The sequence below is a fragment of the Eleutherodactylus coqui genome, chromosome 1 (assembly GCF_035609145.1).
Source record: "Eleutherodactylus coqui strain aEleCoq1 chromosome 1, aEleCoq1.hap1, whole genome shotgun sequence".
NCBI lineage: Eukaryota > Metazoa > Chordata > Amphibia > Anura > Eleutherodactylidae > Eleutherodactylus > Eleutherodactylus coqui.
In genome coordinates, this window is record NC_089837.1 from 70,089,569 (window position 1) to 70,112,366 (window position 22,798).

The window sequence follows — 22,798 nt, forward strand, 5'->3', positions numbered from 1 at the left end:
CGTGCTGGGAAAAAGTCAAGTGACGTCTTAAGTGGAGGGTTAGCGGTGAGTAATAATGTCTGTCCTTTAAAACAAAGGCATGGACAATTAAGCACAATCTTCCCCTGCTGACTTGTCACACAGGGCTTTGCGTGGGTACACGCCTCTGTAAATAGTAGCCAGAATGGAATATTCGCTGCAACCCATTTGTCACCCATTCTTATCATCATGCGAATAATATTGGCTTCAGGCAGAGCAATTTTACATTTTTGTATTTTTTTTTTTTTCTTCCCTCTCAACAAATCTAATACTGCATAGTGTTGATTCCAACTGGCAGAAGCCTCGCCTGGTAACAAATGAGAGAGCAATTACTATGATTTGGAGTAATTACTTTTTTGTGGAATTGGCAGATTTTCTGTCGTTATGATACAGTGCCCATTAGGGAGGTTGACCCGTGTATTTCGGTGTATTTACTAGTTTTTTTTTGTTTTTTTTTGAAGCGCTCAGCTATAGACATAACTGAATTTATTGAGGAGCAGAACAACTAGTTAGATTACATAGCGAGGAGATATCGCACGCTAATAACTTTTATCAAGTTGTTGCTTTTTGTTTTTTTTAATACTTTAACCCCTTGAGTGGCGGGTTTCCTACCACCCTGTCGTGCCCACCAGGGCAGGTTTTTTAAAATGGTCTAATCATTGAATTTCAACTAGTTTTGCAGTTGCGTCTCAAGAGCCATAACTTTTTCATTTTTCCATTGACATGGCCATATAAGGGCTTGTTTTTTGCGGGACAAGTTGTGATTTTTTAAACAGGGGGGAGGAAAAAAGAAATGGGGAAAAAAGAAAAAAGGGGCCATGTCATTAAGGGGTTAAATAATGTATTAACTTCCTTCTCTGGGTCATTACGACGCACATGGATACCAAATGTGTGATTGTATTTTTGATTTTTTTTACAAAGTAAAGGGAGACAAGTGTTTTTTTAATTTTTTTAATAATTTTTTTACTTTTTTTTTTTAAAATTTTTTAAAATTTTTTATTTTTTTTTGTCCCTTTAGGGGACTTCCACAGGGACCCATCAGGACCCCTGATCACATTCCAGGGGTCCGATGGTGACAGCCCTTTACATGCTGCAGTGACAGCCCTTTACATGCTGCAGTCACATAGACTGCAGCATGTAAAGGGTTAACACAGCAGAGATCGGAGGTTTTCTCTGATCTCTGCTGTAAGAGCTAGTACCTAGCTGTCCTCTGACAGCTAACAACCAGCTCTCCCTGCCACAGAGACCATCGGCTTGCTTCTGACAAGCCGATGGTCTCTATGGCAACCTGTAAACAAAGCAGGACATTGCCGACATGTCGGCAATATCTTCTGCTGGTTTTTCAAAGCCCTTGCACTGCTCTGTGTGGGTCTGTGCAGGCAGAGCACACTGTCACAGCTTGTGACATTGTGCTCTGCAGCTCCCATAGTGATACATAGCCCGGAAATCTTCCGGGCTATGTTGCTATGAGCAGTGGAGCTCGTCACGGAACTTTTCCGGGCGTGCCACTCAAGGGGTTAATAAAGATTCCCTCTAATAGCTTTTTATTGAACCGGATGCATAACTTTACTTTTGAGTAGTTTTTCTTGCAGTGTAATGCTGCTGGTTAAAGAATACCTCCAGTGGAAACTGTGCTTTTCATCAAGAGCGTCCTTATAGATGGGACGACCTGTTGAACGTCCCACGGATGATCGGCCCTGTGCTTTTAGATAGGGACGATCATCGCTCTGTGAACGGTCTCCGTTCACAGTAAACAGGCAGTTCATAGATGAGCGACTGCCTGTTCACACGGCCGATCTGCCATTATGTTTTATGCATGCAGAAATTGAACGAGAAGCAAGCAAATTCTTAGTAATCCATTAGCCCTCTTCAGGGTGCATTTATACAGGTGAGGGCAATATTGGTCCAAGAAACTCGGTCTAGTATTGCACTTACAGACATGTGATTTTTAGACAAGTGCGATGCTTTTTGTGGGGAAACTGCCGTCACGTGTGTGAAAAAACGACCATTATTCCCTATGGGAGCAAAAATACATCACTCTCTTGCACGTACATGTGAATGCGATGCAATTTTTTAATTTATTTTTTTTCTTTTCTGCTCCCATGGGAAAGAATAGGCGATACTTCTACAGAATCACTCAAAAGTAGGACATGCAATTTTCCTATTACATGCTAAGCCCTCTTAGGCTGGGTTCTCACTGGATAGAAATCTCACGGGATGTCCGCAGTGGGCGCGGGTTTTAAAACAGCTTTTCATTCTGTATTCCGCTGCGGAAATTGCTCCCCATAGAGAAAAAGAAGTCTGCAGCAGAAACGGTGCCAAAATTGACATGTTGTGGATTTTAATACTGCACCGCATGTCCGTTTCTGCGCAAAACCGAAAGAACCTCCATTCACTGTAGGTGATGGTCGCAGCTAACCTCCTCCCCCTCCCTGAACGATTATCGTTCGCTTCTTGCTCGTTCATTCTATACGGGCTTGTTCGGTTTAAACGGCGCTCGTTCACTTCCTCTCATTCACTTAGACAGTGAATGTGAACTATGGAACAATTTCTTATTTGAATGCGCCAACAATGCATCTGCCTGTATAAGCAGGGTGCCCGAGAGCGAATGCGCCAATGGTGACGTCACTCGCTCGTCCAAATGATAAGTCTTCCCGTCTAAAAGGACCCTGAGTCGTACTTCAGATGAGGCTAGCAGCTTTGGTTTATCTCGCCGAGTCATTGTAGCAAATTTCTCTGCTACAGTTTATGCATTTTGCATTCATAAAGTATAGTGAAGTAATGGTATGATAGTAGTATAGGGACAAAGGGCATATTTATCATTGCATTCTTGCATTACTCACAAAGTATCAGCAAGCAACGCGTATAACGTCAGACGAGAGATGTGCACCCATGTACCAGCAGATGGATGATGAACGCATTGAATGCAGCACCAATGATAACCGGGACACTGGCCACCACCATATTTATCGGTCATCAACCTTGCAAGTTTCTGGAGCATGTCAAACACGCTCTGAGTGTCCTCAGTTGAGTGAGACCCAGTAATGATGAATGGCCTGAGCTTGTGCTCAAGAGATCCTCGATTTAATGATGAACCGGCAGAGTGTGGTTATTGCACTCTAAGCATGCTCGGAGTGCAATGATGAACAGGCAGAGCATTGTTATTGCACTCTAAGCATGCTTGATGCAATGATGAACAGGCAGAGAGCATGGTTATTGCGCTCTAAGCATCCTCGGAGTGCAATGATGAACAGGGAGAGAGCATGGTTATTGCGCTCTAAGCATCCTCGGAGTGCAATGATGAACAGGCAGAGAGCATGGTTATTGCGCTCTAAGCATCCTTGGAGTGCAATGATGAACAGGCAGAGCATGGTTATTGCGCTCTAAGCATCCTCGGAGTGCAATGATGAACAGGCAAAGCATGGTTATTGCGGTCTAAGCATGCCTGATGCAATAATGAATAGGTCTAAGATGGTATTGGGGTATATCTGAGCATGCAAGGTCATAAATGAGGTGTCCGTTTTTCTGACCAGATATGTGCATGAGGTTACATTGATGATCTTGGGTCATTTTTAACAAAAGGCTGTTTGATATTGGGTGACAATATTATACTTATGGATAAATATATGACATGGGTATAAACTAACGCATGGGCACGTAATAGTGATCCCTGGTGTGGTGATGTGTATATATAGATCTCGCTGACCATTATAGTCAGTGGGGTCTGCCCAGTGCCGTTCAGTCCAGGAATGGAACCGTTCGACCACAGGGATTTCCCTTCTGCTTCCCAAATGCGGCAGGAAAGCCTAATCCCCAACACAGGTGTTTTAAAGAGCACTTAGAGCGTTCTAATGATGTTGATGTACTGAGTATTTATTGATGGCTCTTTGATGTTATTATAGACCCAATTTAAAGAAGGTCTTAAATAGACTGAAACATCATAGTATGTATTTGTCTTTATGCTCAAGTTATGATAACTATGCCTGTGAACGGAATGCATATGATGTCGTCTAACCTTCAATAAATTGTTAGGTTTTTCATGATTTCAAGAAGGTCTGCTGCAGGTTTTTCATAGTTTTTTGGCTTAAAACTTTGATTTGTCCGACTGTTGCTGTTCACGCCGCCGTTCTTAGCCACTTAAAAAAAAAAAGTAAAAATTTGCACATTTTGGCACAAAAAATGAATGCACCAGCATTTACAACTTTCTTGCACCAAAATGCTGATGTAAAGCCTTTCATCAATTCCTACCATTGACTTTTGTTGAGTTACAACTATTGGATGAAGGTTTGTCTAGTTGTGTCCATGCACAGTTTGCAGAACTGCTGCTCACATTTCATCTGTGAGATTTTTTCATCTATTGATCCAGAAATGAGACTCAACAAAAGTTTTGAGACTGGCACAAATTTTGTTTTTTTACAAAGTTTTCGGCTTCAGTTTTTATAGTGGCAATTTACATGAAGATGATCTGATGATTTGCAATAAATTGCAGTGCCGTTCCTTGCCATGAAAACTATTTGCACTTCTGTAAAGAAGGCTTCAGGATGCCCAAGAAAGTCCAGCAAGTGCCAGGACCATCTCCTAAAGAAGATTCCACTATTGGACCGTTTCATCACCACTGCAGCGCTTGCTCAGGCATGGCGGCAGGCAGGAGTCTGTGTATCACAGTCAGGTGAAGGCTTATCGAGGCGGCCTGGTGTCAAGAAGGGCAGCAAAGAACCACTTCTCTCCAAGAAAATCATGAAGGACAGTCTGACATTTTGCAGAATGTACAGGGATCGGACTGCAGAGGACTGGAGTAAAGTTATTTTTTCTGATGAAGCTCCCTTCAGACTCTGTAAGACGTCTGGAAGAATGAATGTCCGGAGAAGGAAAGATGAGCGCTACCATGAGTCCGGTGTCATGCCTGTGACCTTTCATGTGTGGAGAGGCTTTCATCACAATGTTGCCTAAGAACCCCACCATGAATAAAGAATGGTATCTAAATGTCCTCCAAGAGTATCTTCTTCCAACCACCCAGAAGCAATTTGGTCATGAACAATGATTTTTCCAGCATGATGGACCACCATGTAAAAGTGATAACTAAGTGGCTCAGTGAACAAAACACTGAAATTTTGGGTCATTGGCCAAGAAACTCTCCAGACCTCAATCCTATTGAGGACCTGTGGTCAATCCTCAAAAAGTGGATGGACAAACAAAAAACACAGAAAAATGTATTAACTCTAAGCACTGATTACGAAGAGTGCGTTGCCATCGGGATTTGGCCTTGAAGCTGATAACCATCATGATTGGGAGAATTGCAGAAGTTTTAAGAAAAAAAAACGGGTCAACACCATAAATATTGAGTCTTTGTCTAAACTTAATGCATTTGTCAATAAAAGTATTCTTCAGTAACCATTGAAACATCTGAATAAAAGATCTAATAACACTGAAGCAGCAAACGACATGAAAACCAAAATTGGTCTCCAAACTTTTGGCCACTACTGTACTGTTGATGGGGCCTGTATAGAAGCACGTGAGGGCAGCACTTCAATTCTGAGAAAAAGACCCTTTTAATACGTGTGCAACGTTTCAGCCCAAACTGCTGGAGAAATTGGGGTGCTATCCTGAAGTTGTTGTTCTATACGTATTGCAAGGACTGCGGATCAGGTCTAGTTGGGTTGCACCAGCTTATACAGGACTGCCCATGGAAAAGTAGACCAGCACCACACGCTTATGATACCTGCCTAAAAGAACATCTGTCTGTCTTTTTTGGCAGCCAATCAGAGCACAGCTTTAATTTCTTATACTGCTGTAAAATGAAAGCTGCACTGTGATTGGTTGCTATTTTTTATACTACTGAGCTGTGATTGGTTGGGCAACAAAGACAGATTTTCTTAGAGACTGCTTACATGAGTGTGGAGCTGGGCTACTTTTCCGTGGCCCCCTTCCCTGTCATTTATCCAGTGCTGCTATATTATGTAAACCTGATGTGGTGTTTAAGCATTAGGGACAAGCTGGGTTCTTGGCGACTTTTATTGTAGACATACTTGCATGTTCATTGCCACATGGGCTTTTCCTAAAGTTTAGATGTTGGGAAAAAAAAGTTTTCTTTGTATTCCAGTCTGGCGAGTTTATATTTACTGTTAGTTACTCCTTATCTGTCAGGAGCGCCCGCCATGATCATTTTTACTGTATAAACCCAGACTCGTACAGCGGTTCCTGGAAATTACCATTTGTTATCGAGATTGGTGGATCCCAAAAAATAGCTTCCTTGACTGCAGACCAGCATGTGGTGCTTTTAATTGAGCGCTCTTCCCGTCTATGTATTTTTAGGCTCTTGCTCGTCGGAGGCAGCGAGACAAATGAAGATGGAGTGTCGGAGGCGACGCAGTGTGGGCTCACATCCTGGAGAGTGCTTTCCGGCTCCCCTCATTACAAACAGGTCACTAATTACAAGGACGACGTGGGAACGGTAAGTAATGAGAAAAAGCCTTGTGCGCATTTTAGTATTCATTTGCAGCGGTTAATTATTTATCAGAGCATCTTTAATGTCCTTAGTTAAATTTTCAGCAGTTTAACATGTTTACAGTAAATTAAAAAATCATCAGTTGCAATGTGTGTATAACCGCGGGCTCTGATCTGCTCTGCGGAGACCGCGTATTTCATTTATGCAGCTTTCTCTATACCTCCGTGCCGGCGAAAAGATGCGCAAGATTTTTTCCTTCCCATTGTGCAATTCGGTTTCCATTTATAAACGCAATGCTCCTTTGTAAAACCTTACATGAATGAGTAGTTGTAGAGATGGACGGCGGTTAGCACTATTGTCCGTTGGCTTCCCATGGGTCTGCATGGTGCTAGATTACATTGCCATAGACACTCCATGTGGCACCATATTCTCCACTACTATGGGAAAATGCCTTAGTAATGGGCTTTTATATATATATGTTGTTAGCCATTTAGTCGTTCACGACCCTCAGGGCGAGCTCCCCCCATGTTTTTCGGTTTTGCACGGCCTCTTTCAGTTGTGTGATATCCATGCCAGTATCAGCTCTGACAGTATCAGCCATCGTGTTCTTTGGCGCCTGGTCTTCTTCTTCCACTGATCTGTCCAAACATTATAGATTTTTCAAGATACTCTGCTCACATTACATGGCCAAAATCCGTGAGTCTGAGTCCGGCCATCTTGCCCTCCAGTGATATATCGGGTCTTATACGATTCAGGACTGCTCTCTTACTCCCGTCGTCCAGGGTATACGCAGCAGCTTTCGCCAGTCCCACAGCTCAAACGCATCAATCCTCCTCTTACCAGCTTTTTACGCAGTCCATCTTTCACATCCATACATGGCTATGGGGAAAATGGTGGTTTGCATTATCCTGTGATTAGTTACTATAAAAATATCCCTACTTTTCCAGCTTTTGTCCATGTTTAGCATCGCACTTCGCCCCAATGCTATCCTACGTTTTATCTCTGGCATAGATTCTCCAGCCTGGTCAATGTTTGAGTTAAGGAAGATGAAGTCTCGCACGCATTCTACAGCCTCGTTGTCGATTTTGATTTGAGTTTGGACATTTTTTTTCAGTTGTCATAATTTCAGTCTTCTTTATATTGAGGTAGAGGCCCATTTTTTCCACTTTCAGTATTAATCTTACATATCAGCTGCTTCAGACCTGCTTCTGTTTCTGCAAGCAGAGTTGTGTCATCTGCATAACGGAGATTGTTGATGTTTCTTCCACCTATTTTCACCCAGGTTTCCAATCCATCTAGGCCCATTTTCCGCAAGATAACTTCCTTACATAGGGCTGCATCCTCTCACCCTTCTTGTTTAACCTATTAGACGCCTTTGCCGATCCCAAACCAATCTGTGGCTCCATACTGTGTTCTCACAGTGGCTTCTTGATTGGTATAAAGTGATTTTATTAGCTTGACTAGATGTGCCGATTCGCCCAGCTCTTGTAGGGCCTGCCATAGCTTGTCATGGTTGATGCAGTGAAAGGCCTTGATGTAGTTGATGAAGCACATGTAGATATTCTTTTGGTATTCTCGAGCTTTTCCCATGCAGTATGGTAGCGGGTGCTGCGTCCTCGCCGGGAATCCTGCCTGCGCATCAAGAAGTGCTTCCTCAACCACTAATCTCAGTCTTTCTTGTTTAATTTTGAGAAGGACCTTGTTTGCATGCGGAATGAGGGCTATTGTTCTGAAGTTGGATCAATTCTGGGAGTCGCCTTTCTTTGGTAGAGGGGTGAAGACAGATTTTTTTTTTTCCAGTCCTGTGGCCATTGTGTGGATGCCCATCCTGCCTGGCACAGCGCTGTGATGGTTTTCACTAGTACTGGCAGCATAGTTTATCTATGCCTGGTGCTTTATTTTTGGCTAGTTGTTTAATTGCCATAACCACTTCTGAATCCATAATGGAGGCTCCAAGTCCTTGGGCTCCACCCCATACAATGTTTCAGGTATGTGGTTGCAGGCATATAGTTCCTCTGAGTATTCCCTCCACCTATCCTTGATACTCTGTTTGTCATTCAGTTCCTTCCCATTTTTGCCCTTGATTGTACCCTTGCCTGCCATGAAATGTTTTTCAGACCATCTTGACCTGTCAGAATAAGCCTCGTATATGGCCTTTCATGGCTTCTGCTTCGAGTTGTTTGCAACGCTCATTCCAGTCCATTTCCTTATCTTTCCTTGACGCTCACTGAAAATCGGCATTTAGTTGCCGAACTTCGTCTTTGTTGCCGGCCACCTTTGCTGCTCTTTTATCAGCTATTCTGGGGAAGAGCTGCAAGGAGTTCATGATCCGTGCCGCAGTCGGTGCCAGGAAAGTTCTTTTTTTTTTTTTTGGAACAACTGAACTTTGCCGACGATGATTACACAGGAGGTAATCAATTTGATTTCGATGGAGGCCATAGGGAGATATCCACGTGTACAGTCGGTGTTTGGGTTGCATAAACCATGTGTTTGTTATCCTGAACCGATTTTCCTGGCAGAACTGTATCAGGCGATCACCGGCTTCATTTTTTTTCACCAAGCCTGAATCTTCCTGTGATGGTTGCTTCTAGCTGGCTGCTGACTTTGGAAATGAAGTCACCCATAATGTAAATGATGTCCTTCTTGGGCACTTAGCTTAAAGTTTTCTGGACGTCGACATAAAAGTCTTCAGTGATTTCCTTATCAGTCATTGGGCCATAGACCTGTAGGATTCAGATATTCACCGACTTACCACATATCCGGATAGCAATGATATGGTCTCTGATTGTTGTAAAACTTCCTACTGCCTTTGAGGTTTGTTCGTTCGTAATAAAGGCTACTCCATTCCTCTTGATTTTGTCATGTCGGGCATAGTGCAACGTGAAGTCATCGGACTGAAAATATCCATTACCTGTCCAGTGCAATTCGCTAATCCCAAGAATACCAATGTTGAGTCTTGTCATTTTGCGTTTCACAATGTCCAGTTTCCCTAGACTTATGCCACGCACATTCCATGTTGCTAGTATGTGAGCTTTGGTATAGCACAGTCCTTTCCTTTCATCATGAGGCGCATCAGCAGCTGGGCCCCCCCCCCCCCACTTGCGTCATGAGGAAAACCCCCGACTGCTTGTACTCAGAATTTGCTCTTCCCCAGTTACATTTAGAGAATCCTTTGACCTGAGGACCTGCCATTGGATACTGTATCTGAATCATTGGAGAGCTCTTTCGTAGGGTTTTCAAGGCAAAGTTTTTACAGGGTAGATCACCCAGTCTTTCTCTAACCCTCCCCATTTATCCGGGCTTGGAACCGGCGTATAGGAATGACTTCTACACGGCTGGGTTATATATATAACACGAGGGCGGCTGCGCTAGGACAAGAGGACCTCACTGCAGTCATTCACTATAGTCGTTACAATGCCTTTAATCTTTGTGAATAGCGCTGTGGACTATTTTGCCATTATGTATATAGGAAGAAATTGCTGTCCAGGGATTTAAATGAACCTGTCGGGTTTTGTGCATCACCATCAACTAAGGTTATGGACTCCTAGGACATCGGCTGCTGAGTCTGAGGATGTGACTTTTTATTCACCTACCTCCCCATTTGGTTGCTGTCCGACCACAAAGTCAACGTTTGGTCCATTGAACAGACTCATAGTAACATAGTTTGTAAGGCCGAATGAAGACAATGTCCATCCAGTTCAGCCTGTTATCCTCCTGTGTTGTTGATCCAGAGGAAGGCAAAAAAAAACCAAGAGCAGAAGCCAATTAGCCCTTTTGGGGAAAAAATTCCTTCCCGACTCCCTAATGGCAATCAGACTGTTCCCTGGATCAACCCCTAATAGTTCCTACCTGCCTTTATACCCAGATTGACACTTAACCTAAGATTTATATCCTGTAATATCCTTCCCCTCCAGAAAGACATCAAGTCCCCTTTTAAACTCCTCTATGGATTTTGCCATCACCTCTTCCTCAGGCAGAGAGTTCCACAGTCTAACTGCTCTTACAGTAAAGAACCCTTTTCTGTGTTGGTGATGAAACATGCTTTCCTCTAGACGTAGCAGATGCCCTCTTGTTACCGTCGCAGTCCTGGGTATAAACAGGACTCCTCTCTTCATCCTGTACACACTGGGCAGATTTACTATTCAAAATAGACACTTTTGAAGGCCTAAATTGCTCAGAATTGCCGCGAAATTGGCGCACTCTTTAGAATAGAATAAATTAAGCCAACTAAGTGGTCTAAACTTACACTAAAGTCTTAACATTCAACATATTTATCATTTAGCACAGTTACTATGATGATCTTACACACTTTAAAACTGTCAAGCCTAAGTTTGCACTAACTTATTATGGAACTTGTGTGGGCATGAAATGAAGAGGCGATTCCACTCGGTAGACTCGGTGTCAGCTTCACGGGCGGACATCAAGGAAATGTTGAGGCAAAGTATGACAATCACATCCCCGGGCTCAGTGAGCCCATCAGCTACGTTTGTAGTGGAAACCCAATATATATCTATATGGATCGGTGGGCCTTGGCAGTAGACAGTTGTCAATTTAACATTCTGTATAGATATTTGCTTTCTGTCTTGCTACAAATATAATGTTCTTACAGTTGTGCAATAGGTACTTCCGCTCATATGAAAATATCTGTTTTATAACTCTGCTGACATGGGGAAGCCAACATGAAACCAATCTATATATATATATATATATATATATTTTTCCGACTGTTCGTGCCTTTAGAAGTATAACTCAGACATAGATAACCGCAGTCTGAAACAGCTACCGCAATAATTTCCCCAGCAATTTTACTGGAAACAGACGCGAATAACATGGGAGGTCTATGCTATTATTAACTCATGATGTAACAACCAATCATAACGAAGGAACCACACGTGGGTCCAAGACAACCCACTCATCTAATCCACCACCTGATGGCCAATCACAGATGACCGGAGGATGGAAGAATTGCAAGATGCTTATCCAATAATTAAACAATACGTTGTATCTATGTAATCTTTGACCTGCCCAGATGGGCGGATGTGTTAAACTCTTTTAAAACAGGCTACACGCCCAACATTAAAGCAGAATTGAGGAAGCTTATACATACTGAACCTGTGTCAGTGTGAAATCTTCTTATGCGCATATAATCAATTCAGAATTAATCTGGAAGGGTGTAAACATTCCAAATTGAGTAAGCCGTGGTTCCACAAAGGAATTCCACGTCACGTTTATGGGGATCATAGGACCTGACTGTTTCCCTTTATATCCCAAGAGACATTATAGTTATAGCTATAAGCCGTAGCTGGCTTTTTGTCCTAATAGAACACACAGGATGGGCCATGGAAAAGTAGCGCAGCACAACACTCTTATGAAAGCTGACTGGTAGAGAATGTATCTTTGTTTCCCATATTAACCAATCACAGTGCAACTTTCATTTTACTTCTGCAGTATAAGAAATGAAATCTGCGCTGTGATTGGTTGACAGCGAAGACAAACATTCTTTTTTGACAGCTTTCGTAAGAGTGTGGTGCCGGGCCACTTCTGTTGGATTGTTCTGTGGACTCGCTATGAAGAGGTGGTATCCAACAGAGTTGACATGCTGTGGATTAGCGGATCTGCAGCACGCTCCTCTTTCAGCATGGAGTTTTTCACGCTACATATGGGGAGCATTTTCAAAATCGCATCGGCATGTATTGCGCGGTACGTAATCCGTAGACACGGCCTTTTTAAGACCAAACCGCATAAACACATTTCTAAGCTTCCGGTTACTTATTTCAATTCAATTAAAAGTAATGCTGAGATAAACAATGGGATTTGCAAAACTCCTAATACGTGCCGTTCAGACATACCAATATTATTCACAATAGTTGTAAATTAAATCTTAGAATTGCCTAGAGGGGCTTAAAAGGCATCCTGGGAAATGTAATGACCTCAGTGGTTTATTTATCCTCTTCTTTTGTCATATTTTCCTACGTTCCTTGAAATTGTCGTTTGCAAAAATGAAGATTTTTTTTTTCTCCCTTGCCTGTAATTTCAGTTGTCGCTGTAACGCATGACTTGATCTCGTTTTACAGGCGCTGAAGGGAAAAGGATTGTGGAGGATTATTAAGTTGCGATTATCTAACAGACACGGAACCGAACAGGTAATGGGGATTTACTTCATTAATTTAGTTCCAGCATGTGGAACACAATTTGATTGAGAATCATCGGTGTAAGGAAAGGGAAGGGAAGAGCGGCTTACCAAGGCGACTCCGCCGCAAAAGTTCATATTAATAATCAGCTATTGCTTCTTTTATTTGTCTAACAGAATAAGCGGAAATTGTATTTATTGTTGTATAATAGGGTTTTAGTGTGTAAACACTGATATCGGGAGACTATTTGCATTGCTCAGCCAGGTACTGCAGTAACTGCTGTACATGCCGCACTTGGTGGCTTCCTAGCGCTGCTAGCTGGCTATGCACCATGAAAGTGTAGGAAGCTTTACTTCTTTATTCCATTTGTCTCTATACAGTACTTCTTATTCATATATGTTTCAGGTAATATAATTTTTGTGTGTTTACACCCTTTTTTGGCACCGCCATCATTGATGTCCTTCTCTCTTCAAGGCAAGAATTGCGCATCATGCAGCAGGACTTAAAGGGGGTTTCTGCTTTGGACAATTGCTTAGAACTAAGCCACAGTTACTTTTTGCAGGAACCCCAGTGATCACCTGTAATTCGGGAAGTTTTCCTAAAGCACCACCGCACAGAAAATTAAAGGAATTGTACCCAAATTCACTTATCCCCTTAAGGCCCATTTAGACCCAATGATTCTCGCTCAAAAATCGCTCAAATCCGTCTTTTGAGCGAGAATCGTTGGGTCTAACTGCACGGATATCGTACAGTTTTTGTTAACGAGGCGTTCATCGTTCTCTTTTAGCAAGCTAAAAGAGAACATTGAGTCTTATCAATGCCATGTGCTGAGTTCCCAGTGGGATACGGCTTATACTAGTGTTTCAGCTGGTATTAGGCTTGAGAACACAGCCGGAGTATGAAGAAGACAGCGCTCCAGCTGTCTTCTGCATACCATGCTCTGGGCGCTCCCCTGGATGCCAGCTGTGTACTCCGAGAACACACCAGCTGTATACAAAAGACAAGCGGCCCAACTTGTCTTCTGCATACCCTGCTCGGAGCGCTCAGCTGTATACCAGCTGAGTGCTCTGAGAAGACAACAGCTGTATAGAGAAGACAAGTGGCCCCAGTTGTCTTCTGCACACCCTGCTTGGAGCGCTCAACTGGATACCAGCTGTGCGCTCCGTTAACACAGCAGAAGTATGTAGAAGACAGCGCTCCAACTGTGCTCTGCATACTCCGCTCGGAGCGCTCAGCTGGATACCAGCTGTGCACTCTGTGAACACAGCAGGAGTATGCAGAAGACAAGCGGTCCAGCTGTGTTCTCTATACCCTGCTCGGAGCGCTCAGCTGGACACCAGCTGAGCGCTCCGAGAAGACAACAGCTGTATGCAAAAGACAAGCGGACCCGCTTGTCTTCTGCATACCTCACTTGGAGCGCTCAACTGTATATCAGCTGAGTGCTCGGAGAAGACAACAGCTGTATGCAGAAGATAGCGGTCCTGCTTGTCTTCTGCATACAGCATGAGCCTTCATTTACACATTTATGCAAAGTGAACTCTCAAAACTGTTTGAGCGAATTTTGAGTGCTCATATATTCCTGTAAATACACAACGATTATCACTCAAAAGACGTCTTTTGAGGGACTTTTGAGCGAGAATCGTTGTGTCTAAATGGGCCTTTACTATTGTATAGGCGATAAATGTCTGATAGGTGGGGGGTCAACCAATGAGACCCCCAGTGATCCCAAGAACATGGGTCCCTTGTCCGACCTCTTCTCCTCATTGCAAGCTCGACACACCCACCTGCTGTGATGAGATTGAATGCCAATCAAGTGTGGCACTGAGCCACTCCTTTTTTAATTGGCAGAAATAGCAGAGTACAAGTTCTCGGCTAGATCTGGCAATCCTATTGAAAATGAAAAATTCTCCTCTAAGATTTAGAAAAGTGAGATGAATAAAAAAATTACTTTTAAAAAGAAAGTATCGCTAAAAAAAACGTGTTTTTTGTTTTTTTTTTGCAATAAGTTAAATTTACTGTACTGAAGTGAAACCCACACAGCTCTAACATATCCAATTGCACATGTTCAATATATCAACACCAAAGCAAAAGAAAAACTATGCTGGACACAATTAAAAACAAATTCATCCTTATTGCTTCTTCAAAGTTAAAAGCCGTAAAAGGAGAAAATACGAACACGGAAACAGTAGGTGACCCAAAAATGATCAAAGTCTGCAAATGACATATGTTTGCAAGCCGGCATAAAAGGGTACGTTCCAAAGAAAGAATGTTCCAAGAAAAAGAAAAAATGTCAAAAGCGTAGGTACAGCAAAGTTTTGTTAATAAATAGTATTCAGTAAATGTCTCCATACACTGCACTCACAGAAAAGAGGAGATCCGGCTCTATCCCTTACACTCTCAGAAGCCACAGTAGTACCGAGCAGTATTGATGTGAGTCCAATAGTAAAACACTTAGTATGAGCTGCAGCGATGTCTCAGTCTCATGATCTTTGTCCAACTCATAACTGCCTCCGTTTTTTTGCAATTTGCGGATAGCGCCCACGTGGAAAAAAATGTAGCATGCTCCATTTTACCTTGGATGACGTGTGGCTGTGCTCCATTCATCTACCTATATGGAAGCTTACAATCCCCAGTGCATCAGCATATTCAGTTACGGATGCAATGCAGAGTTGAAGGTTAAATTCAATTAGGAAAGTGGGATTGCTTTTTTTTTTTTTTTCTTTTCACGCACGGATGATCCGCAGTGCATCCGCAAACAAAAATGAATCGATTTTTATTGTTGACCTGCAGTGCATCAGCTGTGAATATCCACATTGGGCCATGGACATGAGGCCTAAAGGAGTCCCAAAATCTAGAATAATTTTTAGCAATGCAAAGAGGAAAAAAGAAGGGCGGAAAAAAAAAAAAAAAAAGGGTTTTGGTCTTGAAGAGGTTAAAAATTCTAAGCACTCCTTGGCAGAATTATCCCAGACAGGCAAAAATCTAATTGCAGAAACCTCTCACTTGAAAATAAAACTTAATATACTAAAAAAATACTTTGCAAAAGTCATCGAAAACAACAATTATTGAGGCGCGGATTTTTTTTTCCAGCTAATCTGCCATTTCTAGAGAATGGAACGGCTGTTGTATCATTATTGCCGTATAGCACATTCACGTGCCTCTGCCCGGTGGTTGGCTGTTCAAGGGTTAAGTCCTATTTTATTGACTCGGAAACGCTTAGCCGGATCTCTTCTGTCGATGGACCTTCTAATTGTGGCCTTTTGTGGAGGATATCTTGTAAAACCTCACACAAGCACAGCAGCGAGCCGCTATTCATTGCAGTATGTTCCTTTTATTCTCCTTTGTCAGTAAGCCGCACTAATTTAACAATCGGGTAAGACAGATGCATTCCTCTGGAGATAAGAGTGCGCGCTTGTCCTGCGAGATGTTTCCGATGCAGCAATGTAATCCTCTTCCCGCTCTGGGGCATTTGTTATTACATTACTAATGCATCTGAATTGAGTAGCCTGATTCGCGGGCCCCAGGGACGGCCCTTAAACAGATGGTTAGCCTGCTTGATCGCCAGGACAAGCTGCACTTGTATATGGAGAGCTGTCTGCATTTGTATGCAAATGGTTTCAGAAACTGAAATTGAAATAAACATGTCTCCTTGGAGCCAAAGGTAACATTGATTACGACTGTGATAACGTTGGCACGTAGTGTGTATTTACCCAAAATTACTCATGTTGCCCAGTGTTTTTGTTTCCTGTGCCCAATCCACCCTTTGAAGAGTTTTTCCGCCATAGCATATCCTACGGGATATGGTATCACTTACGTGAAAGGGCAGTCGATTGTTATCGAACATTTGTCTTCTGTCCATGTGAAGGCGCTGCCAGGGAATCTTCAAACAAGCAAGCACTCCTCCTTTGGGCGATTGCATGTTTTGTGAAGCAGCAAAAATTGGCATGGTTGGCAGAACATCTCACCGTGTAAATGGGGGATGTGCTACCAAAAGTGATGTAACTCTATGGGGGATGAACAATTGTAGGAATGATCGTTCATTTCCCATACTCCTGTGAAATGGTCAGTTAAAGCAGAAGTGACTCTTCAGAATTAGCTACTGGGTGTGTACCCTGGGAATAACTGAAATAGAGACATTTCATCATAATGGAAGACAGTGTACAGCAGTACTGAGCAGTAGAGATGTGAATAAATAGTAAAGAAGTCAGCACTAGCATCAGCTCTGTGTGTGAGTTTCTGCTTATCTCCTCAGTTTTACAGACCGAAAAAACTCGCATGGGATTTGTGTGTTGCGAGATACAAAAATCTCTAACTTTTTTTTGCCTGAAAAACACCTTGCGACGCTGTAAAAACGCACAATAGCGAGCGCAATCCCAGTTCGAGTTTCTCGGCCCTAGATCACACTTGCCCATTTGTAGGTAGCTAAATAGTGGATTGTCTGAGTTGTGGGTTTTAACTAAAATGCCTTTTCCATGCAGTAAAATAACTAATGGGCATATACTACTCTCTTCCTGCTCCCTCCTCCTGCGCCGTTGCTCTAGATGTCTCATCTGATGTCAAGTTTACAGGCTACCCCAGACGTCGCAGGTGCTGCAGCCAATGACGGAGCTCAGCGCTTGAACACTAGGCTCTGTTAATGGCTGCAGCACTTGTGGCGTTGTGTAAACCAGGCTGCACTGCATCCTCTATACAAGTACTAGAGTGGGACGGAGCGGGGAGAGACAAGTTGTCAGTGGGGGAGTTGGGGCACGCATGTCATAGTCCCAGCGCCGGCGGAGAACAGGCGGTGAGAACGCCATGTGTCAGCAAGGGAGCGGCGTCCACGGCAATGACAGTCCCGGCGGTGGAGCACACCCGATACGCCTGCGGCAGCTGTGAGCGGTAGAAGGGGCGACATGGAGCGGCAGTCCGGCTGCTGTGAGTGGGCGACCTTAGAGTGAGGGTACTTTTTGTTCTTAGGCTTACATTATTACATGTTACTGCTGCCACGTTACAGCAGTAACACGGCAGCATTTGCAGCTAATAATGTAAGCCTAAGAACTATTTTGCACATCATGCACACATCTATCTACAGTGTCCTAGTAGGACCTGCGAGCCTTGGCCCTATCGGGAGCTACGCGTGTAAGAGGGGTGTTCCTCCTGTCAAACACCTGGCTTCCGGTGGCGTCAAGATACACTAATACCAAGGCAATGTACCCCCATTCACTTGGATGGAAACAATGTAATAATCTAGGCTTGGTAAAATCCACTACATAAGTAATGCGGTGTACTATCCTAGTGATCAAATATTCACAACGTCACGTACATTTTCCCCCCACAAAAACCCATTTAAAGTGGAAATACCTCCACCTTTCCCCCCAAAAAAACTGTGTTCATAACTAAAGATGAGCGAACACCAAAATGTTCGGGTTCACGTTATTCGAAACGAACTTCCCGCGATGTTCGGGTGTTCGTTTCGAATAACGAACCCCATTGAAGTCAATGGGCGACCGGAACATTTTTGTATTTCGCCGATGCTCGCTAAGGTTTTCATGTATGAAAATCTTGGCAATTCAAGAAAATGATGGGAACGACACAGCAAGTTCTCCTCTGCCATAGCTGTAACAGCTGTGGCAGAAAAGAACGATGTTAGCCCATTGAATTCAATGGAGCCGTCAATACAGCCGACTCCACTGAATGCAATGGGCTGCCGGCGATCGCGGGATGAATTGTCGGAAAGGGGTTAAATATATAAGCCCTTTCCTGCAATTCATCCAGAAATGTGTAAAAATAAAAAATATATATATACTCACCTGGTGCCGACAGACGGAGTTCAGCGCTGCAGGCTGCAGTTCTCCTGAACTGCTCTGAACAGCTGTGAGTAGTATTCAGCAGCCGGGGATTTAAAATCCCCGCCTGCTGAATAAGATGCCTCTGAATGGTCACAGCCTGACCAATCAGAGGCCAGCCCTCACTCACACCCATTCATGAATTCATGAATGGGTGAGTGAGGGCTGCCTCTGATTGGCTCAGGGGCAGGAGAAAACATTATCCTGCCCTTAAAAATTAAAAAAAAAAATAAACTGCGCTAATTCACCCACCAAAATGTGCAGACCCTGTGAGTATAAACACTGGGTGGGATTTGTGCTTTTTTTGGTCAGGAGGCACCAACCAAAATGCAAAAATATTTGTGTTTTTATGTCTCATGTAGCGTTGTAACAATGTTTTTTTTTTTTTTCACCAAGCTACATTTATTTTTAAACAGCCGTATTGAAAAACTTAAGTGTTTTTATCGGATTGGAGTAAATCAAGCATAGCATTGCTTTAAAGTGCAAATGGCGGTGTAATTATCTTGCGGCCATGCTTTGCAGAGGTTACGCTATGCCACCAGTGACCCGGAACAGCCAGGGACATGGCTTATTTCTGGACTTAAAGAGAAAAAAAGACCTTCAGCGCAGGGCAGTAATTTCGGATGTCTCTTCTGCTACTGGCTATATAATTCAGATTTGGCTTGATTGACCGTTCAATTAGACCTTCCAGCGGCACATTGCCTTTATTCTTAAAATGATGTGCAGCAAAAATCTGACACTAACGTGTTAGCCAGAAGATGTGTAAGATGGTAAAAAGACTTGAACGTTTAGCTTTTTTTTTTTTTTTTATATCTCTTTTCCATCGACTTCTTGAGGTTTATAGAATGCCTTTGTGTTGAGTATCTCGGTGTGTTTATGGGTTTAGATGTGAATAATTCATGTGGATGAAAAGAACAGACCATGTCATATCATCGAGGAGGTGAATACATACTGTGCCGGCAAAGAGAAGAACTTGTTTATCCTTCAAGAACGGTTTCTGTCTTAATTCCTGTTTTATATCCTTTTACTCCTGTCCTTGTTGCCTTGATATGGTAATTAATCATCCACTTATTGTCTTTGGAATCGCACATCATATTCAGTTTCTCTTCAAGTTTGATTCTATTATATTGTTTTTTAAAAAGGTTTGAGTTCAAATGGTTGTTCACGACTAGAGAAATGCTCGGGTCCGCGTTATTCGAGTCGAGCTTTTCGTAAAATTCGAGAGCTCTACTTCAGTAACGAACCCCATTGACTACAATGGGAGACTCGAGCATTTTTGTATATGGGACGCCGGGTCCAGAGCTTTTTTTTTTTTTCCCCTCTCCCCTCTGCCCTCTCCCCTCTGCCCTCTCCCCTCTGCCCTCTGCCCTCTGCCCTCTCATTGACGCGGGGAGGGGCCAAAACAGGCACGTCACAGCGGGGAGAAGCCAAAAACTAGCGCGGGGTCGAACACAGCGTGATGCTCGTTCAAGTACGCTAATATTGGAACGAGCATCAAGCTCGGCAGAGTACGTTCTTTCAACTCTATTCATGACCTATCTGTGGTGTTAATTGACCCTGTCCTATATTAATTATTTCCCTAAAAGAGACACAGGGTCTTATTTTCAGCTCCAGCGCTCTTGCTTCAGTCTTCAGCTTGTGACAGCAGATCGGTTCCTGGTAACGGGGTTTGTAAACCCCACCTCCAAGCAGCAATGGCTCTGATTGGTTCTCGGTCACTGCTGCTCAGACAGTTAGTGCAGCACTCGATGAACCAATCACAGCCATCGCATTGTTGTTGGTGCCTGAGGACTGAAGCTGGAGAGACCTGGAAGGCGTCTGCTAGGTAATTTAATTTTTTTCTTTTTTAAATGTGGTTTAGCTGGGGCTTATTTTTGGGTTAGGGCTTATATTACAAGCCTCTACCCCTGAAAATCAGCATAGGAGTATTTTAGAGGTAAGTCCTATTTTCGGGGAAACATGGTAACAAAATATGGACAACCCCTTTAAAAATGTCGGCAATATTGTTTGTTCTTTGTCTTTGTGAAATAAGTTACAATTTTCTTCCTTTCTTTCTTACAGGATGGTATCTTTAAGATGAGTCTTTCTCCTGATGGAAAACTTTTGGCAGCCGTTCATTACTCTGGCAAACTGTCCATTTGGGAGATTCCATCGTTAAGACTACAGGGGGCGTGGCCTCAAAGTGATCAGGTTTGGACCTTTACACAAATCTACTGTTGGCTGCTGTGAACCCATCTGTCTGTCTTGTCTTTTCTGTGTCTGTTACATCTGTGATATCTTTCTGTCCAAATCTCTTTCTCCCACACATCCCTCCTCTTTCATGATACCTTCTGATTGTGAAAAACAGATTTTTTTTTTAATCAGACTTTTTATATATCTCTTTCTGCCATGGTTCCTTGAATTGATTGGTTGGGTTTGACTTCCTTCTTCTTACTTATAACCTGAATATACTGATGATGAGCTTTTAGAGAAAGACATGAATATATCTTGGCGGGGTGAGAAGTTTTAATCTGCAGTGAACTTTGGAGAATATTCTACAGTCCTCTTTGTATCTGACGTGATTGCAGAACATGTCCTTCCTATAAGAACTGCTCTCTAGTAGCCAGACAAGTGAAATAGTTATGCCTGTAAACATGATGATTTATTGTACATGTTTAACCCCTTCCCGCCCCAGGACATAAATGTACATCCTATATAGAAATCAGAAGCCTGTTAGTACGAATTTACATCCTGTCTTTAAAATGTCACCAATCATGATGACATTGTGGTGATGGCTACTGACATCATTAGCAGCTGATCACTACAAGCTACTGGGGGACCAATCAGAGCAGTCCTGCCCCAGCGATCACTGTGATTGTTCGGTCAGTGTGTAGTTTAGTGCCATGTATCATCTGTGTAGTGTTAATGTACAGTGTTGTCTCTCAGTGTATTAGTTAGACCCCATTTACACTGAAAGATCATCGCTCAAAAGACCGTTTGAGTGGCAGTTTTGAGCGATCATTTTTGCATAACCTATAGTAGCTAATTGGCTACTAAAGAGCTATGCAGGCGGAGTGTGAAACACTACCGCTATTGCTCAGCAAATAATACAGATGTTTTGCATAAGCAAACAGCTGCATTGTTCTCCGCGCTTACAGTTCGCATCTCGCTGTGAACTACCAGTGGTTCACTAGCTGAAACAGCCCGCACCGCTGATAAGAGTGTATCACTCAATTCTAGAAAACTAGAATTGAGTGAGGAACGAATCGTGCACGAAAACTGCACAATGTCCGTGCATTTAGCGAGAATCGTTGTGTCTAAATGGACCTTTAGTGTAGCGTCTGATCCATCAGTTTAAAACACTAGTGGTCGCTTGCTCCTGATTCCGCAATTCAAATCCGCCCGTGTGCAGGTGTCCTTAGTGGAATGTGTGTCACTGTGAATTGCTGCAGTTCTGAAGACCAAAGGAGGTTCAACATGCTACCAAATGGGGGGGGGGGGGGTCTCTAATAAAATTGGCCATTTGGGGTATGTCCTATGTCTCTGGCCATGTAACGGTTACTCGTAATTCTCCACTTATCACTGAATTTCATTCCCTCGGTGTTCTTGCAGAGCATTGCTAAGCATGTATTATGCAGAGCACTTAGTGTCCATGACGGCTTGTGCCACTTGTAACTAGAATACTTCATGCCCATCTCTCTGTTGTCTGCATGTTTCACCATCTCGCTCTTACTTCAGTACGTCTCTTCTTGCATCTTCACAGCACGCAGATAAATCTGACACAGGTAAAAGTTTTACAATAAGTTTATGCAGTTTTCACAAGACATTACTGCCACCTACTCCCGACTGCCGCTTGTGAAGAAATTTTGATTTTTCTCAAACTGTATTTTAAATATTTATTTCTGCTCCTGGCCCATTAATTCAGCAGCAGGGGATTTTTGTAAGGATGGCAGCAGATCAGTAAACACTCGGCAGCACAATAAACTTTAAAAGGTTGCGGCATAATTAGGAAGAAAACTAACAATACTAGTTGAAAACTAAATAAAAGTAAGTTTTCTGAAGCCGCGTGAAGTCGGCTGCATTCTGTGAGGATCCTGGAGAAGACAGAATTGGCGTTAATGATGAGCCTTTTATGTGTAATTGGGAATTCTTTTCAGGTTTTTTGCCACTTCTGGCATTATTTATGTAGAACAGAGCACAATGCTGTATTGACACATAAGTAATAAAGAAAATCTTATCTTTCCACTCATATTAGGGCTCAGAAATTAAACTGTTGAGTTATTATCTGACATTGGACTCCACTAATTCAATGATTTCCTTTGAGGGTTTTTTTGTAAATCTGTTCCCAGAACAGGTATCTATTACTTCTATTACAATTTTAGATGGCGTATTAAATA

The 22,798-nt window shown here is 42.9% G+C and overlaps 1 protein-coding gene across 1 annotated transcript in view; it reads left to right on the forward strand.

The window, feature by feature from the left end:
- Nucleotides 1–22,798, forward strand: part of NBAS (NBAS subunit of NRZ tethering complex) — a 616,392-nt gene that overhangs the window by 65,066 nt on the left and 528,528 nt on the right. The window contains exons 10-12 of the mRNA XM_066597064.1: nt 6,331–6,469; nt 12,538–12,606; nt 20,484–20,612. Coding sequence (XP_066453161.1) covers nt 6,331–6,469; nt 12,538–12,606; nt 20,484–20,612 — 337 coding nt within the window. The remainder of the gene's footprint in view (nt 1–6,330; nt 6,470–12,537; nt 12,607–20,483; nt 20,613–22,798) is intronic.